The 26,523-nt window shown below is 35.6% G+C and overlaps 1 protein-coding gene across 4 annotated transcripts in view; it reads right to left on the reverse strand.

Moving 5' to 3' along the window:
* Nucleotides 1-20,989: 20,989 nt before the first annotated feature.
* LOC120767254 overlaps nt 20,990-26,523 on the reverse strand; it is a 174,463-nt gene continuing 168,929 nt past the window's right edge. For 2 of the 4 annotated variants that reach the window (XM_040093117.1, XM_040093116.1), the window contains 2 exons: nt 23,082-23,764; nt 20,990-23,021 (listed from right to left, as the gene is read on the reverse strand). In XM_040093117.1, coding sequence (XP_039949051.1) covers nt 21,888-23,021; nt 23,082-23,624 — 1,677 coding nt within the window. In that variant the 5' untranslated portion in view covers nt 23,625-23,764 and the 3' untranslated portion in view covers nt 20,990-21,887. The remainder of the gene's footprint in view (nt 23,022-23,081; nt 23,765-26,523) is intronic. The other 2 variants (XM_040093119.1, XM_040093118.1) reach the window with 2 other exon arrangements.

Here is a 26,523-nt window from a genome sequence, read left to right on the forward strand (position 1 = left end):
TGGACGAAGGGAAAAAAACTGAGACCTTCTATTAACTGCTGAAATTTGAAAATTTCGGGACATTTTTTTTTCAAAGAGTTCTAATTGAAAAAAAAAAATCTTTCGTCTAAGTTCTTAAGAATTATATCTCAAAGACCTGTGTAAAATTTCATGAAGATCGTTTGAGTAGTTCTCGAGAAATCTTGCCAACCGACTTCAAAAACAAAGTTAGGATAAAGGCGTGTAAAGACGGCTCACTTAGCCTAGCCAGCCTCGAACGCACAAGTTTTGTAGGTTGTATCTCCGAAACTATTACTCAGATCAACTGGAAATTTTAGGACAACATTCTAGAGGGGCTGTAGAATTTAATAAGACAATAAAAACAATTTTTATTTTTTTAACCCCGTTAATCCACGTAACCGCTAAACGACGTTAGTAGAATATCTCCAAAGGATCTTTTTTAAATTATATATATTTAATTAAAAAAAAAAGTAGTATGTATAGTAAGAGTGCTCGTTGACAGGACTTAATTTCGAGAAGAGCCCGCAAATTTTAAGTGATATTTGTTATGATGGCTCTTATATGGATAAGGTGAACGTTCTATTTACATATTTATCAGACGAGCCCCTCGGAAACTCTCCCTGAATACGTGCCTGTACAAGATGTCTATGTTTAATATTAATATATTTTTTTGCACCTTTATAAGGACAAAAAAGGTGAAAAACCTAGTAAAAATAGCAACCAAGAGCCATTAGCAAATTTTAATTAGTTGAAAACCTGTCTCCTTTCTTGCTTGCTTCAAAATAGTTCAATAAATATTTTGTTATTATTTCGAACTAGAAAACTAATATAATAAAGCTGATTGTTTAAAATCAAAGAATTCACGAGCTCCTTTAGTTTCTAAACCTTATTTAGAACTTTAATCAACTTACAGTTAATCGCAGGTTTAATTTACCGTTGCACTAACAGGTCGACGAACTCAATTATAATACAGTCTTATCTTGTATATTTAAATCTACAAGTTTTTCGCGAGATAAGAACATGAATGGCATTTTTGCTAGTGTAAAATCAAGCTGGAAAGCTCTTGAGTAGTATTGAAGAAAAGGGAGAGCTAACGCGCGAAAACTATTTGTTTTTTTTTTTTGTAGTTTTTTCTCATCTTCCATCCGAATCAACTTAAAAGTGAAAATTGATTTTTTTGACACCAAGCCCCCTTTCCGTAGACCAGGTCACATATTTTGAAAGCTTTATTTTTATTTGTTGTTCTGCATGTGTTCAAAACCCTGCATGACCTAAAGCTATTGACTGAGCGATTAACTACTATACCAGCGCATTAAGAATATGCGGCAAATGAAATAATGAATGGAAGGGGTTGAGTGGTAACGCTAAGCAAATTCTAGCTCCTAGCTATCAAATTTTCAATGCTTGCCACTACAAAAACGCGCCAAAGTTTCAAAATTTCTTAACATTACTTATTTCCTGAATGCATCAAATACATAATATTTTACTAAATTTAATATAAATCCCCCAAAAATGTCAAAAGACTAATAATATTTAATTATCTCTAATATATATTTTATTTTGAATTTTCTAACAGTTGCTTAAAAATGGCTTAATATTACGCATAGTATTTGGTTTTAAGTACGACAGTGTTCAGTCTTGTCCCGCACTGCTTGAGTTCTCCTCTTGTGGTCCACAGTTGCAAAGTATGTGATACAGGTCTTTTTGCACCGAATTGGCATTGGCAAAATTTGTGAATGAGCGCAGATTTGGATCATTTTTCACGTTGGCTGTGGACACAGCGCTGACCGAATTGCTTATCACCACACCCTCGGGACGCGCCGCCGTCAACTGTAAGAGATTTAAGAAATTTTACTAATTTGCTTTTGTGAAATAATTTATTTAATTCCAAAAAATACCTTCAGTGACAGGCAGAGGCAGAGCAGAAACACGCAAGTCAAGGATTTATTCATGGTGATTTGCTTTTGTTTTTGGATTTTCAGAGCTGTTGTTGCGTGTGAGCTATCGTGGTGAACTGATGCAAATATTCCAGAGATGTAGCTATTTATACACATGCAAGTTGCTCTTAATGAACCTTTTTTTCAACAGAACTAAGCAATTATAATAACGTTAAATATGTGTGTGGCCAAAGTTTAGCTTCGTCATTTCAAACTCAAAATTCACGGAAACTAGCTTCAGCTGATAGTGAGCAATAAAGATGTGCATCACACACAGGTGTCTGTGAGGGCAATAGTTGATGCGATTATGATTGGGAATTCGTTATAAATGGCGCGATAAGCGAGAATTCCATTTTATGTAAGGTGAAAATGAGTGCGCAAGCAACGGTACAGTAGTTGGGGAGATTTAATAGCAGAAAATACCCCACTGTTGCAGCTTTAAAAGCTGTAAGCTGGCATGCAAAATTTCAAAAGATTTTAATTGCGGCTTGTAATTGCATTCGAAGTATTCTTGGCAGTTAATGGGTGGGTTTATTTGCCGCTTGTCTGTGAGATGCACGTGCTGCAGACACAGGTGTGCGGCCAGAAGCCGCAAGTATGACTCAGATATTATGTTTACTATTATAAAAAGCTACAGCTAATATTTACATTAAACATTTGCTAATCAACACTGCTGGATATCGCACCCACTAGTCGACACACGCACAAAAATGACGAAATTTATTAATCTGTCCTTTGTACTGTTAAGCATCTGCCTCTGCCTGCTGTTGCAGGTATGTATAGACGATTTCTTTATCATGACAATATATAAGTATTTATTTGTTTACAGTTAGCCGAGTCGCGTCCTCTAGAAATCACTATTAAAACACATGCGAGCGTCTCCGCGACCGCGTCGGTGTATTACAGTGATGGCGTGCGTACTTTTAGCAACGTTGCCACATCGAGCGTTGTGCAGAATAACATTTTTCACATTCTACTGTCGAGATGATGAAATGTGCCCGGAAATCTTACGGAGTTATGGCATTTAGTGACTTAATTACTGCAACAGAGACTTGTGAACCAATAGTTTTACATAATTCAAAATGTATTATATTTATAAATAAATGTTTCCTTTATAAACAAGTTTTATAAAAATTGTTTTAAGGTAAAAAAAACTTTTTTAACGAATTTATTTTTAAAATATGGATTGAGCAATTTTCCAAACCTCTTATACATTATTGGGCATACATTTGACAATCTAAGGTAATTTTTTCATGCAAAAATATTGAAACATAAGCCGGTAACACAGTTTCTACCAGAACGTCTTGAAAAAAAACACACTTTGCGGCGTTTACCATAACTCGGCTGGAAATTAACTGAAAATAAAAAATCAAGAATCCCATCGTTCCCTGATAATTTTTGTTTTTTCATTTAAAAACTTTTTGACGGGCATTTAAAGTAAAAACTGCTAGTTTCCACTGAAAAATTCCGTCATTTTGTAGGTGGAAAACACCCTTAAAGTAAAAATAAAATTTAAAATGATGATTTTTCATATGTCAAAAATGTGTACAAAGTTTGAAAAAATCGATCAACTAGTTTCGAAATGAGAAAAATGCGTCTAAAATTTAGAAACTAAAAAAGTGACAAAAAAATTACCTTATATTGTCAAAAGTATACTCAATAATATACAAAAGGTCTGAATAAAATTACTCAATCCATATTTAAAAATTAAGTTAAAAAAAGTAATTTTTTTATGACATGAAAACCTTAACCTCCCTTTAAAATGGACACAGTTTTTTACGATTACGTCGCTAACGCAAGCCAAGCTGCTAAAATGTAAATAGGATTATGGGTCTGTCATAAATACCGATACAGTAATGGAAGTCATCAAGTTACATTCGGTTACCCAGGGGTTAAAATTTTGCACAAAAAATCATTTGGAATCGTTTAATTATGCATTGTCTGAAGAAAACGATCGCGCAGAAACGGCCAGCTATGACCAATAGGAGAGTTATCGTGCTCCATCACGACAATGCGAGGCCAGACACTTCGATAGTGATTCGCCTGGAGCTCTGGTAGCATAGTTAGGTGAACAAGTAAAGGAGAGTTAAGTTTATTTCATACCCTTGGAACTTGCAAAGATTAAAGTCAGGAAAATACCTTCAGATACATAAGGTTTGTTAGTTATATGAGGTCTAGAGTGAGTTTTCACCCGATCTTTTTTATTTAGCACAAATATGCATCGTTATAAGAAAAAGGCTAACTCAAATTTATTAAGATAACTAAATGTTGGCCGAAATAGTCGATATAAAGACACACCGATATTTGAAAATCTTTATAATAGGTATATGTGAGCTACGGAAAGTATTGTCCTTTGCAGCCCACAGACATACTACTATGAGGAAAAGAATTTTTCTGAATTTCAATCATATATCTCATACGTACTTGTAGTCTGATATTTTCGGTAAAAACTATATATGTATACTGGGGTACACATATTCGGTACCTTGGTCCTTAAACCGTTTTGGTTGGATTTGAACCATTTTTGATCAGAAGGTGGTACACCCTTATTGCTCTATTCGTGCAAGGTTTTGTCCTAGTATATTAATTCATTCTTCATTTGTATACTGAAAAGTGAAAGTTTGAAATAGAATTTAAAATTGTGTTATGTGGAAGCAGGTTTTGTTGTACATACTATAGCCCCATTTCACCCATTTTCACACTGTATCATAAAAATGTCAGATGAATGTTACGTACCAAATTTGGTTGAAATCGGTAGGGCAGTTTCGATATATGTGATTACACCTAAAAGTGTGCGGAGCCACGCCCATCGGTCATTTTTAAACCCGATTCCAATAAAGCCTGCCTGCCTCAATGTCTGGCGTATTTAGTTATTGATTTATCGCGCTTTTAGTAGGTTTTAACAGCACCGTTATATGGGGAGTGAGCTGGGTAATCTTCCGATTTCAGACATTTTCACACAGCCGGTAGAATTTGGTTATTGTAGCTTTAGTAGTTCAGGGGATATATACATTAAACTTATAACAGGGCGGAGCCACGCCAACCATTTCAGATTTTTTTCTCTTTAGGTGCCCCTTTCTATTGCGATCCTATGTGTCAAATTTGAAACTTGTATCTTAATGCTTATGTTTTGTGAGCATGGGAGTGGTCCGATTACGCCCATGTATGAACTTGTTACTTTATTCCCAAGGAACGCGCATACTAAGTTTTAATTTAATAATTTACAGCTTGTACGGACGAACAGACAGGCAGTCACCGGCGTAAAATAGACAGATTTGAATGGGGGATATTAAAACAGCATTGCCAGAGTAATGAAAATTAGATAATAATTTTATATATATGCTACTCGCTCGTCGATCTAGACTTTTTGTAAATCGCATAAATCTCAATGATATTTGTAATCGTTATCAGACCGCGAAAATATAAGAGCTAGATGAACAAAGATTTCGATAAACACAAACAGTAGGAGATTTGGTTCCAATACCTGTATTGTCTATGAAAAAAGAGGTCACAATATTATTTTTCGTCTTACTCTGAAGAAAAAAATTGTATCTAATGAAATATTAGGCGTCTTCGATTCGCCATTTCTCTGCTCTCTTGTCTCAAAATTGAAACAATATGTAAATGCAATATCAAATATTTCAAGTTAAATTCGTACAAGAGAGAGTACCACTAGTATCGCTCACAAAAAATGTTTTTGGGACTTTCTTGCAGTAGGCTCAAACTAGAGTTCCAATATATTGTATAGAATAAAATTTTGATATATTTTAGTTTAAAGAGAATAATAGAACAGTGCTCAAAGACGATGATTTAGACCTTTGGTGTTGTGGCGTCTGTTGTATCTTGGTTAATAAAAAATAGTTATTCCAGTAGAAAGATTTTTTTATTTTAAGTGAGTGCTTGTTTCTTACGAAGCAATTGTGTGTTTAGACAATGGCGCGGTATGATTAGGCATTAAATTAATCACTTGATAAGAAATCATTATCCCCGCAATCAGCGACTGTTGCATATAGTATACTTACTATCAATGAACAACAATTATGGTAGGGAAAAATCAATCAGCTATCACTAATTAATAAATCCGTCATAATATTCCAGCGAAAGTTGCGATTTGTTGTTATTCCGCGAATAAATTTTGTTGGCTACGTGCTCTCAAATACTCACACACATTCAAACATTCGTAAGCTTAGCGGCGAGTAGCAGCCCTTAGTCTATAACAATGCACTTAAACGCGTATAAAACCGTTAAAGTTAAGCGCTCGTAAGATTAGTTGTATTTGACAGCGCATGCTGACCAGAAGTAGTTGTTATTGCGTTAGTACTTACGAGTGAGCTTAGCGCAATTGCACATACATACATACATACAAACTTACATGCGTGCCTAAGATGATGAAATTCTACGGTGTTTTTCTATTTTTATGGGTTTGCCTGGTATGAAAGGCTTTTAAATTATTTTATATTTATTACTTATTAATTCATCTCATTATTTATTTTTTATTTATTCAGGCAGTTGAGGCACGTCCACAAGACATTGTCATACATACCTCGGTGAGCGCAACAGCGGTTGCATCGGTGGATCAGGCCAGCAATGTGCGTACTTTCACCAATGTTGCCACTGCAAGTGCCGTGCAAAACAATGTCTATCATATTTTACTGCCACAAGGATAATTAAATACTGCTTTTAGTATTATATTTAAGAGGGAAAGAGAAAAGAAATATTTTCTTTTTAGATTTTATTTTTTTTTAGCAAATATTATGGTTCAAAATACTTAATTTATTATTAAAACTAATAATGAAAATACTTTGAAAAAACAAATAGTTTTATTTATTTTTTATTTGCTACACAAGTCACAAAAGTTTATGTATATAGTACATCTATGTATATACATATTTATGTATGAATAACACATAAATTTGTGCTACTAAACACAATTTAGAGCTTCTGAGTTTGCTGACCCACATATGACCTCGTTAAATTAATTGAAGGTGGTATTTTATTGCGACAAATACATTTGCACATTGAGCTTAGAGGCAGCTATTCGCATAAAAGTGCATATGCACGCGCATCTAGATGTGTGCGGAGCAAGTGTAGGTGTGTGTATAGGCATTTATACATGTGTGTGTATGAAGATTTGTAGAAACTTTTCAAGGCACAATATCAAGTTCATTGCTTATGTACAAGCTCCAACTGCAGCGTATTAAGTATTAAGCTTCAATTGAGCTAAGAAAATTCGCGTTGTCAATTGAGCTAAGCAAACGGAGCGGAACGATTCTTAAGCGTGGGTGACTTAGCTAATTTATATAGCAGCTATATGTATGCACGCATTTAAATACATATGTACGTACATATGTAGAAGTTCATGCCGAAATGTGTTATTGTCTTGCATCAACCGGAGAGGGTGTAACATCGTGTTTCAAGTTCAATGCCCGAATCAATTGAATTGTAAAATGCGAATTTAGCATATGTGCTGTTCGTGGGGGTGTAGTTGTGGCATGCAAAAATGTTCGAGAAGAAAATAAATTTTAGGAAATAAATTAATTGATAAATATATAAAAAATATGTTGTTGATGAATTTCGAAGTTGTTATGTAAGCAACTGTGGCAAATCGCTTAAGAAATAGAAAAATATCTTGATAAAATGTCAGTAAACAAAAATATATCATATAAAGTGGTAATATACTATATATCAATAATATATCATCCAAGTATTCCACTAATGTTATACGATCAAATTTAATCCGGACTGACCACAAAAAATTTCGCATATTTTAATAACAATTTTTAATACCTTTATTATATTACCTTCAATATAAGCTCCTTTTGAGCCAATTTCAGCATGCCAAGGCTTAATCCCATTTTTCATACACTTGTTAGTAGCCTCGGTTGGGATGACCTTCAGTGCGTATCACTCTTAACCTCTTCAATAAACTCTTGCCTCACCTTCCTCGAAGCGGATTTTTCACTATCGATAACAGAAAAAATCACAGCGTGCAACATTTGGTGAATACGAGCGATGATTCTTATTTATTTCTTTGGAGATGGACGATGCATTGCTTAGTGAAAAGTCTTCGAATTTTCTGCTCACAATATCGGATGATTACGACGAATGGCTTCACGTAGACTCAAGCATGTAGTATTCATTATTGATCCTTTGAACCTTTGACGAAATTAATGGTGTCGTGTGATTGACAGTAATTAAAGAAAACGATGAACATCAACTTGATTTTTTACCGACTTTCACGTGGTTCTTCGATTTCGGCTCATTTTTGGTTGGCAATTCGATACATCGTTAGATAGTTTCGTTGTCATACTCATAAACTCCCGTTTCATGATTTTGTTTTAGCGGCAAAAGACCTTCCTAAAGTAAGTTGAAGGAATGCTAACGGTGTGACAGTCCTTGGCCGGATAAAAATTGGGCGTGTTTCGGTTACATAGACCCAACTGTCGCGGGAACGGCCCTCTATCTTGACTCCAGTATGGATACGTTTGATGAATGTGTGGTCCTAAACTGCCTTGTCAGGCATATCTTTTGTGACATCGTGCTCTAATTTTAGTCTTTTGGCACAAGCCTTGCATTGACATATGGAAATGAAAGTTCATACTATCATAAAAAATGTTGTACAATCTAGGAAAAACAAGAAAATGTATTAACATCAGTTGCACTGAAGCTATAATACTCTTTACAAACACGTACGAAGTCTTACTTTTAAGAACTTCATGCCGATCGTACAGTTTATGCGCTATATTCTACAAAAATCCAAAATGAACAATTTCTTCAGAGATGGCTTTAGACAATAATCACAGCCAACTATTGGAAAGATCTCTCGTCCAGGGAAACTTTTTTTCCATATAAGGACTTGACCCGATCATTCAGTTTATATGACCGATATATACCATAACAATCCTCTCTAAACAATTTTTCGGAGAATGCAATACTGCTTTAGACAATGTTTCAAGTTTTCAGATCGATATCTCAAAAACTGAGACGCGAGTTTGTTAATGAACTCAACCCCTCATGCGGACTTTATTCATTTATTTAAATACATATGTACAAGTACTTTATAGGGTCTTCAATGTTTCCTTCTAGCTATTACAAACTTCGTGGTAAGCTTTATATACCCCCTCACGGTGTACAAATTTGAACGATCCGGTTTGCGCCTGTAGTTGAAATGAACCAGTCCGAATTAAATATGATCTCATGGTATTTTAAATATGCAGACATGCTACTAACCAAATATGTACCTATTTATAAATATAAATTAAATTAGCATGTACATTCCCACTTAGTTCATATTCCAACTAATTAGGGGTTTCACTAGTACTGCCAACTGTAGCCCGCTGCACGCTCCTAAGCATACACATGTTCAAATATAATTATACGTATGCCAAGCACGTGTTGAATACATTCCCTAGACTCGTATAGATCTACACGAGACTCATTTGCAAATAGCTCAGCTGTATATTTGATCCAGCTGGAAAAAGGCAACTTATTGAATTCCAAACACAATATGCTGAAAATTATATTAAATATTTAAGTGAAAGCTGCTGGAGATATGCATACAGTAGAAATTATTGGTTTTAAAATAAATTTTGTTCGATAAAATTAAAATGTTTTACTGTTGAATAGCTAAAATAGCAAATAGCTAATTTAAAATTGTTAAAATTGCATTATTTTTCTTTTATGGCATATTCCAAGCAGGAATTTGCCATAAGTCAGTGTGTAGAGTTAAACTTCCAACGCAAATATCGCGATGAACGTATAGCTATACTAACCGATAGCCAAGCGGCTCTTAAAGCGATTTCAGCATACGAGATCAAATCGCTATTGGTGCAGAAGTGTATGGAACGACTGAATACTCTATCAGAACGGTGCAGCGTTTTTGGGTGCCTGGTCACAAAGCTATAGCCGGAAATGAACTGGCTGATGAGCTTGCCCGGCCCGCAGCATCCACCAGCATGGAGAGACCGCAACCTTTCATTGCGGTTAGACTCCACATCATAAAGAAGCTCTATAATGAAACAGTGGTTTGGGAGAAGCATTGGCACCTACTCCTAGGCATGTGCCATGCCAAGTTGCTAATAGGATATTACAACCTTAAAAGGTTTAAATATGTAAACAACCTCCCAAGAGAAAAACTCAGGCTCAAAAAATGCTTATTCAATATGGATGCGAATTGAATGTTCTGCGACTTGCAGTCTGAAACACCAGAAAAGCTGCTAATAAACTGCACTGCGGTCTGTAGACGCAGGACAAAGGCCCTTGGATCCATGTTTCCAAAAAGGGGTCACATCGCCTCAAAAGCACCTGACAGTATATTATAATTTATAAATTTTCTCGGGCTAGTTGAGACGTTGTGACTTAGGAGAGGGCACAATAGACCCTAAGTCGCGGTGCAATCTTTACTTACTTATCTAACCTAATCTAGTAGAACTTAAAGTTTAATTGCGACTTTACTTTGCTTCAAATGAAAAATAAAATTTTCCTATAGGGTACATTACTTATCTATTTGCATGCGGATAAGTAATTGCTTCGCTCTCACTTTCGATTAAAAGCCGCAAAGAAAATTCCCAGCTGTTATTCTAAGATTTTAGGGGAGATTTAATAGAAATATTCCAATTAATAGACATAATAAAATTCTAAAAAATATAAAAACTTCAGCCTAAAACCAGCAAGTTTTTAAATTCTAAATTATTCTATCAAAACTTTATGCTTGCTATCAAATTATAAGCTAAGTGTTATAGCTTTGCTTCTGCATTACCTACGACGCCAAGGGAATTGATAATGGCGGATGAACAGTAAACTCGCATTTGGTGCTACATTTTACAACTTGTAGAATCTTTACTACACATTTTTATAACTTACTTATATACATGGTGACATACATATATTTATGCCTCTAGAGCTGAGTCAACACGTTCTTACTTAGAATGTGTTAACACACAATTACTGCAGCTTACATTTTCCTGCGCTGTCATATCCAGTTGATGCCACAGGAAGCAGCCTTCGTGTCTTCCTGATGTTTTCCTATTTATATTTATGACCTGTTACATTGCTAACATTAAGAGGAGAAAGTAGGAAGCATCGAAGAAAAAGATAAGTCGTTGGTGCTGTTATTTTTATCTAAACATATTTTTCACTTCCACACTTAAGTTGATTCGGTGGCGCAACAACCACCTGATGCTTCGTGCCGCCTGACAAATGTTATCGAAGTAATAATTTAGCGCCGGTAATTTAGCGGAAATTTGCAGTGGCTCTTATCATAACGGTTGTGTGAGTGGCATTCAATTTCAAAGAGAAGTAACAAGGCTCTTAAAAGCTCGTAAAATGAAAGCTTCAGTTACAATAATGCTTGTAGATTGAAAGTTACGAAAATCATAATAAATCTTTGCATAAAAAGTTTGAAAATTTTTAAAAATGTAAAGGGAGTACAGAAGGGCATAAGTGTGTGTTAAATGGTGGATGGACTTCGGAAGTTAAAATTTAATGCTGAATAAGGAAAGGTGGTGAAATGAGTAGAAGACCTTAGGCTAAGCGCTTAGTGGAGTGAGGCGATATGTATTAAACTTTAAGAAGAAAATGTTTACTAAGGGTTTTATATGAGCTTCTATGCTATATACTTACATTTTTTAATTTATTTTATTATGAGAAAGAAAATTAAAGCTTGTTGTGACTCGGATGTCATAGATTTGTAGATCTTTTGGTACGGGTCCAACATTTGCGCGCTACGTACCCAAAAGATTAACCAATAATGGCCATATCAAGGAGCGCTGTGGTATTCGTGGTGGGAGAGAGACTCCGTCGTCGAATCCGAATCCCTGTGGATAAACGTCTAGCCGCAATCCAATCCATCAGAGGGAAGTTCTTCAATATATCGCTGATTTACGCCCACACCCCGACGGGAAATTCATCCTCCATGAAGAAACATTCCAAAATGGGTTGAAGCTTATCTACTTCACCCGAAACATGGTTATCTGTAGTACTAGATTTCAGTATTAAAAATTCATCAAGTTACCTGACTGTTTCCGGATCTAAAAGTCACAAACCAGATCGATCATATTGTGATAGACAGAAGACACGTCTTTAGTGTTTTAGACGTGCGTACGCTCCGAGGTCCTAATATCGACTCGGACTACTATCTTGCTGCAGCCAAGACTCGCACGCGCCTCTGTGCAGCAAAAAACGCACGTCAACAAACACAAGGAAGGTTCGACATCGAGAAACTGCAATCACAACAGACTGCGGAACGATTTTGAGTTCGACTTGCACTTCTGCTCTTTGAGAGCACTCATCATCAACAAGGCATAAGGGAACTGTGGGATGGTATTTCAAGCTCCTTACGTACAGCTGCAAACAAAACCATTGGTTTTCGGAAAAGGAAAGAGAACAGCTGGTACGACGAGGAGTGCCGTGTCGCAGCGGAGAAAAAAAAGACGCAACGTTATAATCGACCACAATACATCTGGGATGGATTAGATACCGAGGGCTGATGAGGGAAGCGAGACGAATTTGCAGACAAATTGTTAGTATTCATGGTCTTTTGCGCATTTGAAATGGCGAATACCGCAGTCGATGGAAGGATTAGCTATACGAGATATACGACCGCATTGTCATAGTTCAGCGAATTAAGAAACAGCAGCTACGCTGGCTAAATAATGTCATCCATCATCGTAGCTCTGAGAATATTCGACGCGGTACCCGCCGTGGGAAGCAGATGAAAAGGAAGACCTCCATTCTGTTGGAAAGACTGGGTGGTGAAGGACCTGGTTACACTTGGAATTTCAAATTGGCGCCAAACAACGAATAAGAAGACCGACTGGCGCTGTTTTAAATTCGACTATAACCGCTTAAGCGGTGTCTACACCAATAAAGAAGAAGAATTTAAACCTTCACACGAACATTAGCAAAAAAATTCTCTATTTGGTTTGTGGGCACACTCGAAATGGACCCCTCCGTGTCAAACTTGATCAGCTAGTATGTAATGCCCCCTTATAACTAATCAAAAATAGGTTTAGAGTTTTAGTAATTCATATGTATTTTATTCGCAGCAAAAATGAAGTAAGCTTAGAAGCAGCTTTTTGTAAGCTCCATACACTTAACGGTAATAGGTTGGCTTATATATTCGATAGGCGCGCAGTTTAAAAAGCCTTACATTTATTGGTTATGCTATGTATTAAGTTTGTTGTGTAATCAATGCGAATCGGCACAAATTCCAGTCGCATGTGCAAAATACGGTAACGTCTGAGCTATCTGCTAACAGCTTATGTAATTATTAGTTAATTATAATTGATTATGTAGCGATCTTATATGGTTATATATAATATTAGTTTTAGTTTATTATATATCGTTCTGCATACTAAATATATCTAAATAAACTAACGACTTAGTAGGTTATATGTTTTAGTTATATTATTACGCTTTCGAAGCTTACTTAATTTATAAAAAAGAAACATTGACAGACGATGCTTGTTATAAGAAAATTAAGAATACGTATACATATATTTTAATTTTGCGATTTAATTTCAATACATTTTACAGCTAATAAGGTTTGACGTATATTTTTTCTTTAAATTTACGCATTTAAGCTAATTTGGTTTCAGAATTTGACGCTTTCTTTCCATGCGCATCGCTCACGATGCCATCGCATACAATTGTTTTTTGTGTTTTTGTAACGATAATTTTTAATATTTCCATAATTTTGCTAGCTAAATGAGATAAATGTTTTATTAGCTAATTAGCTTTTAATTCATTAAATTTATTAATTTATTAATTTGTAAGTATAAATTGAGAGCCGTTGTGTTTGCTCTCACACTATTAGAGCTACTCCTGGAGGTATTCCTTATTTAAGGTTTAATCAAAATACCTTTTTCACCACTTTCTTTTGTTTTTTTTTTCAATTAATTAATTACAAATAATTCACAGTAAATTTAGCATATTTTCCACAGCATAGTTGCACTTTTTTGTTAATTATATGTTACATACATATGCAAAAATACTGCTTTGTTTATTACTAATTTTTAAGCAAATTCGTCAGTTGCTTTATGCATAACCTCAAGTGAGCAAATGTTTTTCTTTACAATTTATGGTACTCCAGTTAAAACACTTTTGGTTCATAATTAATTTTTTATAATTTTTTTCGGCTAATATTACTAAAGAAAATAGATGTTGGTAATTTACTTACGACGAATTCTTACAATACCTTTTTATGTTTCAAGGTGTTATTAATAATTTTTTTATTGAAGTGTCGCAGGCAATCAGTTCAAAAATTTACAAAATTATAACAATTTATAAAAATTAGATAGCTAAAAAAATAGGTTGTTATACGCCCGCAACATTTAAGGTAACAATCGATTAACAGTGGACGTGGCGCCATCCCATGACTAGTCTTAATGTTAATGTAAGCGAAACTGCTCCAGCAAAAACAACCAAGCTTGGTGTAGAGAAGTTCTTTTAACACTACTTCATATGCTGTGAAAAAGGGAAAATTCGGATAATAACCACGGATAATACCCACTCTTCATATAACGGCTTTGTTGAAAACTACTAAAATAGCAATAACTCTAAACTCCAAATACCGTAAATTCGGTAGATGCATTGAATTTCCCAAAGGACATTATGCTATCAATAATTTTCTGCTAAGGGGGAGATATTTCAAATGATAGATAATTACACCTCGACTTCCTCCATACAGTTTTTACAAAGAGTGTCCGATAGAATATTTATATTTATTGGACTGTGTCCAGTCAGAACACCTCTATGACCTCTTACGGTTCAGTCTGGGCCAGAACGATCTCGTAGTCGAACAAGTTCTGGTCGTTTACCAGCGCCAGCTGAACTCATTGAAGGTCCAATGCAGAAACGCAAGCAGACATCGGAGAACCGACCTGACTCCAAACTCCTCCCTAGCCAACTCATTGGCTTTACTGTTTCCAGAGACTCCGCTGTTACAGCTATTGTGGCATATCCGAAGCAAATTAGAAATATAGTTTGATGGAAGTAAATGGCATTGGTATGTACACTATGTCAATGGACTTTTCCATATTTTAGAAGTCAAAGAGCAATTATCTTTGATAGAACATGATATAGCTATTTTGAAAATGCCTCACCATAACAAAATGGTATAATGTTTTGAATATATAATAATGTGACATTATAGACCATAATAAATATGCACGCACCTATAGACACTTGAAAAATCATATGTTTTGATGGGTGTACGAATCGCCAGGATGGCAAAAACAATAGAAACAATAAGAAGAAAAAAATAAAAAAAATATGTGAAATTTATTGACATTTATCATTTTAGGCCGCCAACTGACAAGGGGGAACTTTATAGAAGTTAATATAAAACTTGGATAAGAACTGTGCCACCGCCCATTTTTAGGTTAAATCCGATATCTCAGGAACTACCTGACAAATTTCTACCAAATTTGGTCTGTAAGTTTGCTCAATCAATCATACCACACCTATTCACACCCTTTCAAAATGCGCGAAATCGGATGACAACCACAGTAAAAACTTTTAAACTCCAACTGATTTTTTCAATTTACATTATAGAAATCAAACCTCGTGGAATTATCGGAATAAAACTCTTCACAAAAAACGCCCCCAAGGTATTTGATCTTACGCCCAAAAATTCATGAAAAAATTGGAAAAATTCCTGTATTCCATCATACGGAAACCCCAGTGCATTTGGCTGAACATGTCGGTAAGTCTGACAGATTTAGTATTGAAATTCGGGAAGAATATTTTTGTGATAACAGCATGTTTTTTGCTTAAAATTGGTAAAATCGGTTCAATACTCTCACATACCTAATATAAATATTTTCGCACGTCCTTTTGACTTTACGGCGTATCTATCGGTCAATTGGTTAAGAATCTTGATGAAGTTCAAAAATAATCTCTTTCTCATAACAGTGTCTTGATTAACATGCACTAAATTAGCGCAATTGTTCCCTCAGGCCCCATATACCTAATATACAGATTTCTATAGATCCGTCTGTTTTTATACCTTGTATGGTATGGTATATTGGTCAATCTGTGAGGTTGCTTAATGAAATGCAGATAGCACCTCTTTTTGGTAATTATATATTGTAATACCAAAACTGGACAAAATCGTGTCAAAATGTTTCCTAGTCCACATATAGCTTATATAGGTGTTATATAAAAATTTTAAATTTACGGGTAGCTTTACTATATGCTGTATCTATCGGTGAATATGTAAGATATCTTAGCAAAATTAAATGAAAATGAAAAATTGGATATACTGTAGTTTAACCTCAGAAATGGGCGATATCGATCCATGAATTACCCCAGCTCCCTAATACTACATACATTATGACAAAAAAAAAAAAACACCTGGAAATTGTAAAAAAGGCTTACGGTGATTCAGTTTTATCAAAAACCCAAGCTTACGAGTGATACAAAGCCTTCAGAGACGGCCGAAAGATCGTTAAAGGCACGCCTCGTTCTGGACAACCTTCGACCTCTTAAACTGATGAAAATATTTGAAAATTGAAGCTTGAAAATCGTCGCGCGGGTCCGTTCGAATAATTTTTCGGGTATGAAACGCCCTGCTTCTCGTCTCGTCCCCATAAAGCTGAATATTTTTTCAATACTATTATGATCGAATACCTGAAGGCATCCCCACGGCTTTGATTCGAGCAAGTTGCGAGAGTATAAGTGTTCGTATAAACTGTGAAAATTTTAACAAATTTGCTCAACACTTCTACATATATACATATACACAGATATATGAAAGAGAGCTTGGAGTTAAGCAAAAACACAATTTTTTTAGGGCATAATAAATTCAAAAGCTTATTGCTTATTATGGTTTTACATATCTTTTACTACTACACATATCAATAGTTAGTGTTTCAGGTAATTTCAGTAATTTAATTTTTTAGCTAACAGCATTTTATTTGTGTAAACAGAGCCGCTCTATGTTGACGAGTCATCAACAATGTCAATTAAAAAATATGCTTTTGTAAATATTTATGTATTTCTTTTTGCGCATTTTGTGGAATTATGTGCTTTACACAGCTTTCTTTTACTATAGGAGCGGTGCTCCCAGGCGTATGAGTGACTTTTGTTGATTATGTTTGTATCAGCAATTTTTTTTTTGTTCAAAAATTGCAAAAAATATAACGGTAGAAGGTATGTAGTTGCATTTATTTGATTTAGAAGCTACACAAGGTTACTTAGAGATAAACTTTCTACAATAAATTTGCACATTGAAATTGAAACTCACAGTTGTTCAGATACGCAGTTGCTTACAATACAGGCATGCATTTATAACTATTTTACAACGATATATCAAACTATAGTTTGACTTTTATTATTCATCACATTTATAATTTTGATATTTACTTTTTATATTTTTGTAATTATTTATATTTTTTTTAACATTTAACATTAATTTCAGCGAACTTTAATAATATCCTTAATAGACATAATTACGTTATAAGAAATTAAATTTAATAAATACGTATATTAGGGCGGGTAAAAAAACGATTATTTTTGTTTGCTTGATAAGCTGAAAACTCGGTTCTTAGACACCTCTAAGAAAGTCTCCTGTTTTAAGCATTAAATTTTCTATAAAATCTATGACACGAGCTATTTATTCAAGTAGTTGAAAGCGTACTACGAATTTTTCTATGCCAATAAGAAAAAAATCTAAGGCTGCAAGGCAGAGCAGCTTCCCGTTACAATGAAGAGCTAATAACTTACACTTGACGGGACTTATTTAGTGGTGTCAAAGAATCTATTTTATGAGTACCAAGCGGATAACAAATATTCGTTTTTACCCACCCTTACTTATATACCACATTAGCACATATGTATATTTCGACTTTATAAAACAGTCATACATATATATATATATTTTATATCTTCTTCTAATTTTATTACACTTACCAATATTTTGTTTTTTTCTAACTGCAAATTTCTTAGTTCACAATTTTCCTAACTACTTTATTTCATTATTCAAGGTACACACGACATTTCCTCTTCAATAAAGTAGATTAAGAAACATGTTCTATAATCACTTTATAAAAGATGCAAAAACAGTTTGTTTATCAAAAACAACAAAATTACGTAAATTTGAAATAAAAGTCTTATTCGTTTAATAATTTTTTTATCTAAATAATTTTCCTTTGATACTTATGTGTATATTTACAGCGTATAAGTGCCGCATTGTATTGATAAATGCACTTAAAATTAATTTTATAAAAAAGATACACTAATTGCTGTTCTTAGATATGTTCAAATGCTATCGAAGATACGTTTTTTGTGTATAAAGTAATCTAAGAAATAAATCAATTAAGATGTGTATGTCAGTATTAGTACAATAAAACCAAATTCAGTCTCAGAAGAGTCAAGTATAGCTCGATGAAGTTGGAGTGTCTATAAATTCTCGTTAGGTACATTGGTAAATACATATAATTATTATATAATATTTAAAGCGTTATATTTACAACAGCTTTATTGTTCGTAACAAATAAAATATTTATAACATTTTATGCGCGTAATGGAAAAAACTAATTATTCACACTAACACTATTTTATGTATGGAAAAATTATTTCTAAGCTAAAAGTAATTGTGTTGGATTTATTATTATTATTGGTGTATATATGTACTCGTATATATGTATTGTACATATAATAATTTAAATTGGGTTATATACTATGTGCTGCAAAGAAAAAAATAAAATTGGAAACCATTCCTGCCAAGAAATACTTGCTTATTCAAGTTAACTGATAGTCTTCATATCCCACAGCAAGGGTTATTGCACCATAAAGCAAAGACCCAGTGCACTAGAAAGCGAAATGAAAAATGTGCACAAAGAATATTTAATTTCGATGAACATATGTATATTCAACATCAATTAGCTCATATGACTATATCCCACTTATCCTTCGACTCTTAATAGTAGTCTTAAAGGCTTTATACATACATATATACCTTAATTTATTAATATCGTCTTGTGAAACTTGGAAACATGTCATTCACCAACTGATACAAAAAATGAGTATAGGAGACACAAATCGGAGCCCCCGGTTAAAGAAAACACCCGTAAACTTTAAAAACTTGGTTTCTATTCCGGTGTAATAGAATTTAAATTCGAGTCAATACTTAATTGTAGCGAAAATGTCACAAACATCAAGTGATTCCCACTCTAACATTCCTTTTCGAAAAAAATATGAAAATTTATTCGAAAGGTTTCAAGGTTTAAGGCATTCTTCAAAATGTCCAGTTTTACTCAGTAAAAATCGCCCTTTGCGCTCCAATAGTAATACGCATGCCCTCAAACAAAATGATGCCACCACGTTTCATAAATCGGTCCAAACGATCAGTGAGAGAAAAAGGGAGGGGGAGATATATTCGCCAAAGTAATTGCCTCGAAATGAACTAAGGAATCTGAGTTCATTTTGAAGAAACAATTTTGTGGAAATTTTTCACGAAGATTTAATAAACTGTGTTATTTTTTTAATGAAAAACTGGAACAAAAGAAATATAATAATGGAAATTCCTGTACGATGTCCACGATTGTGGCCGCAATTTTGGTCTAAAACAAAGATTATTAATCTGTAGGAAAGTCGTTGTTGCGCTATGGAATTCGACAAAATGGCGGCGGTTTCAACAAAAAGTATCAATTTTGGTAAATTTTTCGATAGTTTTTCGTAGCAAAAAATACGAAGATTTCAAGAAAAAAACAAGCTTCCCAAAAAATAGACGAAAGACGTTAAAAATATAGAGATTAATGCCATTCTCTCTATATTGGAGCTAGATATCTTCAAAACTCTTCCATTGAGAGTGAAAACCGTTTTGAAAAACACCATTCTGAGAAAAACGCGTTTAAAAATTGGAGTCGCTATGTTCCCCACTTTGTTGCTTTTTTTACAAGAAACACTGTAGCGACCGTGATAATTTAATTTTCGTTGTCAAAATTTTATAGAAGATATACTACAGGATAACGCAACAAAAAAAGTCGATTTTTTTTTCGAAAATTTCACACTGAGACGATCCCTTGAGTATTTCTAACTGAAAAGCCAAATTTAATGGTAAATGAATATAAATGAGACAAAGAGTGCTAAACTGTGCAGAAGCATTATTAAGAGAAAAATTTACTTTAACAAATCTAATGGGTACGGATATTTCAAGCCATTTCATTTTAAATTTCATAAATTGCAATTATTCCATGAACGGGGTATGTTAGGTTTGCCTTGATGTTTGTAAAACCCAGAAGGAAGCGACGGAAAAAACGCCTCCAATGAAAAAGAAACCACAGCCTCGGATAACAGACGCTCCTTCTGATGACGACCATGGTGCAACTGAAGTTAACGTTTTTTCTGAGTTTACGACTTGATTTATTATAAGCATTACTAAAGAGTCTTACGATGACGGCAGAAGTTGATAAAGGTGTATGTAGCTTAAGAATATATATATATTTTTTTAATCTGGAAAGCGTTAAAAGCTGCTAAGTCGAGAGTCCAAATTTTTAAAATTGCAGTTATATTTGCGGTTTAGGATTATTTGGATTAACATGTGTTATTTATTTTTTATTATACAATTTTAATTTAATTTTTCTTAAACAAATTAAGGTTTCATTGTTTTAAATTTGAAAATTTGAAAATTTTAAAATTTTATTTTTAGTTAATATTTAAGGGGTCACAAAATCAAAAGAGAATTTTAATTTAAATATTACTTCAATTGTCTTTTTAATGCATTACTGGCAACCCTGGTGTGACCTGCATTTAAAATTAAAATCAGTGAAACACTTTTTGTGTGGAATGATATAGCGATCTGTCTAAATTGATTATGGATGTGCAAATAATTATACCTCAAAAGGCCTTGTCATATGATAAGAAATTTCGTATTAATGATGATGCTTCATATTTTGAAGCATAATGATGTGTTTTTTTATATACAAATATGAATTCAAGGTGTCATATATTTTATGCGAAATTTTTCACACACAATTGTAACGCTATTTCGTGCGTAGAAAGCCGATTTTTATACACCAAACCACATAAAAAAGAAAAACGAAATTATATATTTTTAAAATACTAAATTTATTAGAAAATTATATATAGTTACTTGCTAGCATAAACTAATTAAAAATACATGCTTCAAGATCATTGGAATGCTTTAGATCTCAAGCAAAATAAGTATGTATGTATAAATGTAATTGTCGATGAATAAATGCGCTTGCAGCTTAACTAGCAATTAGCAAAATAAATGCAAACTTAAGAGTAACACAGTAAATTAGGCGCTAAAAACTATAGAAACTAGTTGGTGTAGTTGAAAAATCAGGAAACATATGTTACAAAAGTCAAATGATTGAAAAGCTAATTACAAAGTGAGTACACAAAATAAAGCAATAAATCAGTGCAAATGTCGAGGTGAAAGGCGATAGCTGAATGCTGAGAGGAGTGGAGCGAAGGTCGGCTTGTTCACTTTTTATCACAATTACGTATGAAAAATTTCTTTATCTGCTAGAAACCGCTACGCCCGCCGCCACTGCGTCCCGAGCCAGCCGCACCACCGCCGCTTGAGCCGAATGCGCTTTGCGGCACGAGTATGCGGGGCAAAGTCAACGAACGTTTGGGTATGCAATGCTTGAGTGGCGAAAATGGTTGCGAACGCAATTGCTCTTCGGAAGTGCTCAGTTTGCAGTCTCTTTCTGCGGGCTCCGCCACGGTGCCGCTAGTAGGCGTTGGGACTTCCGGCTGTGGTAGCGCCACCATTTTCGCGCAATCACACGCATCGTCAAGTTGATCGCTAGCAGCAGACTGTGTGGCATGCTGTTCGTTAGGCGTCACCAATTTCATGCAATCACACTCTTCTTCTTCAACTGCATAGTCGTCCATGTCGGCATCGAAGGAGGCAATCGGCGCCGTAGCTGCAATAACGGCGAGCGTAGCGTTGGAGCCACCAAATGATGGCCATTGTCACGCGTATGACTGTGCAGTCTGCGGCATAACACCGTGTGTGTAGGGTGCAACGCCAACACCACCGGCGCCATGCGCATCGAGTCCGTTGCCGGTGCTGCCGCCACGTTCCACCAGATTTTTGAGACGACCACGTAACTCTTCCAGACTCTTCGACTTGGCTTTGTTGATACGTTTATATTTGACATCTTTGGGTTTGGTCACCGAGCGATGGTTGGACATGACGCGATTGTAGTTCGTTACTTGCGATTTAACGCCAGGCGAACTGCCATCGACATCAGCGCCCGCCAAAGCACTGACCCGCTCGGTAGTCGGTGTGGCAGCCGTGGTGCGCAGCTGCGGCACCGTGACACTGTACGCCGTGTAGCCGTCCTTCGTCGGTGACTCGAGGGGTTTGGAAATGCTGAGTTGCCGTTGCGGTGATGGAGGTGTGATGCGTATGTTCTCTTTGGTACGCTCCACTTCAGTGCCGTTGGTTTGATGTAATGTGGTATGTGTTGAAGCGTGCGCCGGTGCATGTGAAGAGTTGCTATCTATTTGTCCCTCCGTGGAGCTCGAACTCAGCGCCTTCTCCGAGCGTGTGCGGAACTTATCACGTTTCTCAGCCACATCAGATGTTGGTTCTGGATCTTCCTCCACTGAGTAGACGGTCTCCAATATTTCCGGGCGGCGCAAATAGCAATTGTTGCGACGCACGGCGCTGTACTTCAAATTCGTCTCGATGGCATCGGAGATGGAGCGCACAATGGTTATGCCATCGCTGCCGCACTGTGTGGCATTGGAGCCGAAGCCAGCACCTGAACCGCCACCGCTGCTGCGTCGCCTTGCGCGAAGCGGCATATTACTGCTATCCGAGTCGATATCTTCCAGCACCACAGCCGAGTCGGAGTCGTTCAGTGAATCCAGCTCCGTGGTGAAGTTCGCCTCGACAGCATCCAGGCCGTGATCGGACAGACGATTCGACAGCGTATCGATAATCTTCTGCTGTCGCTGTATAGTGAACTCGCGATGGCAAAGCAGGCTCCCAATCTGCTTTTGTCTACGTTTTAAACGCGACTCCAGCAGGAGAAGTTGTGAGGTCAGCGCGTTCAACTGATCCGACTTCTCCATCTGGTAGTGATAGTGCTGCTGCATCTGCGGAACAAAAGAATGCGTTTCATTAATGTCATTTCGGGGCAAAAGTAGAAAATGTACAATGTGCGTCACCTGTACCCCATATGCTTTCCGCAATTTCATTATGTGCTCCGCTTGATAGCGCACCTTCGTACGCAACTCTTCGATCATGAGTCGCGCAGTGTGCAAGTCCATCGGATTCTGATTCATCATGTTCAGGCGCAGATTGCTGGTATGCGTACTCACCGGTATGCGTGGCCAGTGAAATTCCACCTGTGGCGGTTTACTTGCGTCATTCGGTAATGAGCCCCGCGGTTTTGGTGTTAGCGGTTTGCTGGTCGCGTCACTGATAGCTGCGGCTAGAATGCCAACACCACCACCACTCATGCTGCTATTGCTGCCGCTGTTGCTGCCACCGCCGCCCATTTGGCTGCCTATGTTGTTCGTATTGCTGTTGTTGTTGGCGGTTGCCATTGCAGTCACAGCCATTGTGGGTGGTATCGCGGCGGCTGCCGTTACAGTTGCTGATGCGGTTGTGTGTTGCGGTTGAGTGGGTTGCTTCTGCACGCTGCATGCCATTGTTATAGTTTTAGCAAGTTGCGTTGCACGTTGCGTTGCATACATTTAGGCGCGTGCTTTAATTTAACTTTACTTTGTTGCTTTGTCAGCCGTTGATTGGTTGTTCGCGGGAACTCGTCGCTTGTGGGTGTAGGTGTGGAGTAGCGCTACGCAAATATTGGCTGCGTGATTGACATGAGTTGATGCTGAAATGAAAAGAGCGAAAAAAGCTTTTAGAAATTGTTGATATTGACAGGAGGCTGTGCGTACGACATGGTTGCGTGTAATTTCGTTTAAGTTGCCTCTTCTGTATACAAATTTGTTTGTGGAATGATTTGAGTTCTACTTTAATTTAAGAAAGTAAACGAATTAAAAAACTACATTCAAGACGAAATTGTGCTGAAATCTCTTTATAGAATATTAAGCTGCTATATTAAGTTACTTATTGTCATATTCCAAGGCCAAATAGGCTAGAATATGTCTGTCCTTTAATATATACACAGCAACTTCGAAACGTCAAATTTATCTGATCGCTGGGTTTTAGCCCTATATATAAAATTGTTCCTACCCATATACATATGTACATATATTTACAGCAAACAGTTTTATGAGGAAAAGCAATAAAAAGTTAGCGAGTTGAATGCTCTACAGTAGAGCTTGTGAGTACCTCTTTAAAGGGTTATATCCACTTGTAAATTTCAAAAATTCGATTTTTCTTGCTGAGTTTTTTATGTTTAACGAATGATTACACGTTTGCGGATATACTCCGAAAACTTAAAGTTGCTCCAGCAAACAGTTTCGGAGTTATGAGCAATATTTGTATTATCATTGTATTAGCACTTTTAAACTTAGTGTAACTGGCAGAGAAAACTTTGAACGCGAACTCGAAAGCCAGTGCCAAAAATAATCCAAGCGTTGCTGATAAGTCTGATCGCATCAATATTGCTTTTCATGCTGCTCAATCTGCCGCCTTTGATGATACCGTGGTCGATTCTGTTAATCCGAACCTTTCAGCTTCAATTAATGCTAACGGTAAATGGTCAACAGTGAGTACTAGGCACAAAAGATCTTCGGCTACTTCAGCTGTTGTTGGTGTTAATGACGATTGTGATCTCATGGTCATCATATCCAAGATATGTATTCATTTGTCTGTCTTAAGAACTCCGTCACTGTGGAAGTTATTATACTTGTATGTATCTTTCGTTGCTAAACATGGTAATGTTGATAAACAACATATTTCATGTTATAAACTAATTAGAAAAGATACTAATGTTATTAATCCTAAGATGCTAAATTTTAAGTTAGGTGTGTTCCCATCTTTTTTAATGCACTTTTTTCTTCTTTAGTATGTTCTTCCGGCATCAAGTTGTGCTCTTTTAAGTTTTTTAAAAGAGAGGGGAGTACAACGGGGACTACTTCCTGCGCCTATTAATCATAATCCCGTAATTGCTCTTGTCTTAGGGTCTACTATCAAAATTTATTTGGTATTAGGCCTAAATCAAATATGTTTCGTCCATTAACTTCATTTTTGGATTTTGATATTTTCGTTATTGTTGAGACCTGGCTTAATTCTATTTCCTTTGACAATTATGGCCCTTTTAAGCGTGCTGTGCGTGAGTTTATCACGATTTCTGAGAAAATACTACTTGATCTTTCACTCTAGGTCTTTCTACATTAACACCCTTAATTCTGTTTTTTAGCTAAGTTATATAAATTGTTTAATTGCAATTTTATTATTTATAATTCTAACTTACGTCATAATTGAATTGATGTGCATAGACTTTGGTAACCAAATAAATAAATAACTATTCGCGAAAAGCTGTTTTCAGAGTCGATAAAGAAGATTTCTACGAAATGGTGCTATCGATCAATATGCTGGGGCATATAAAAGATTTTTGGGTTGCAGTTTCTCTTTAAATAGAGAAATCTTGCGGACACCTTTTTTCGGAGGTTATGCTGAAGATAGGCTATAAAATCAAAACAAATTATTCAAATGACAAATATGTAACTGTAAAAATGAAAATACAAACTCGTTTCATTTTGATTTTGAAATATTGACAAGAAATGAAGGGATCGTCGCAGTGAGGCCCTCTGAAAAACCAGATTTACGCTGTTTTTTTTAATGTTGGAATTAACTAATCGGTTCGTTTTTTTATAAATAGATGCATTCATGACAAACTCAAAATGATTTTCTTTATGTTTTTTCATTGGGTGTATAATAGTTAAACAAATTGTTGAAATGACACGCAAAATAAAAAGGTCCTGTACGATGTCCATGAAAGTCGCTTCCGTGCCATGGAAACTTTTTTCAATTTTAAAATTTTATTTTAAAATCATAAATAATATTTGTGTTTTGGGTGACTTTAATCTAAGCAATATCGTCTGGTCTGGTTGTTCCTATTGTCTTGCCCTCATTCCCTCCAATTTTTCGGCTTATAACATATTTTCGGGACTAGATACAGCTAATAGTTTCTGCAATTTAAAAAAATCAATTCAGGAATTTTGTCATTATAATACCCCGATTAAACATATACAACCATATAAGTTGCCTTGGTATACTGAGAATACTACGGAAAATTCTCTTCAACTAAATCTCATGTTTCCTTTGCTCAATATCAGCACTACACAAAACTGTTTAATGAATTGCATAAGCTGCTTTATAAAAGGTTTATTACCCTTTTGGTACTTTGTAAAATCTAGAAGAGCGTGTACGGCCATTTCTTCTGCTTCACGTTGGTGTTATAAGTCAGCATGTTTGCTGAGTTTTTCAAATCAAACTATGTACACGATGATCCTGGTACCAGTTCCACTTTTTCGGCTAATAATTTTCCATCCATAAATTTTGGCACACTGTGTCTTTCACATGATGATATTGCCAAGGCTATTTATGATATAAAGTCTTCTTCCAAATTGGATCTGAATAGGCTTCCGCCTGTACTTATAAAAAATTGTACTGCCTTGGTAT

Source organism: Bactrocera tryoni, chromosome 2 (assembly GCF_016617805.1).
Source record: "Bactrocera tryoni isolate S06 chromosome 2, CSIRO_BtryS06_freeze2, whole genome shotgun sequence".
Taxonomy (NCBI): domain Eukaryota; kingdom Metazoa; phylum Arthropoda; class Insecta; order Diptera; family Tephritidae; genus Bactrocera; species Bactrocera tryoni.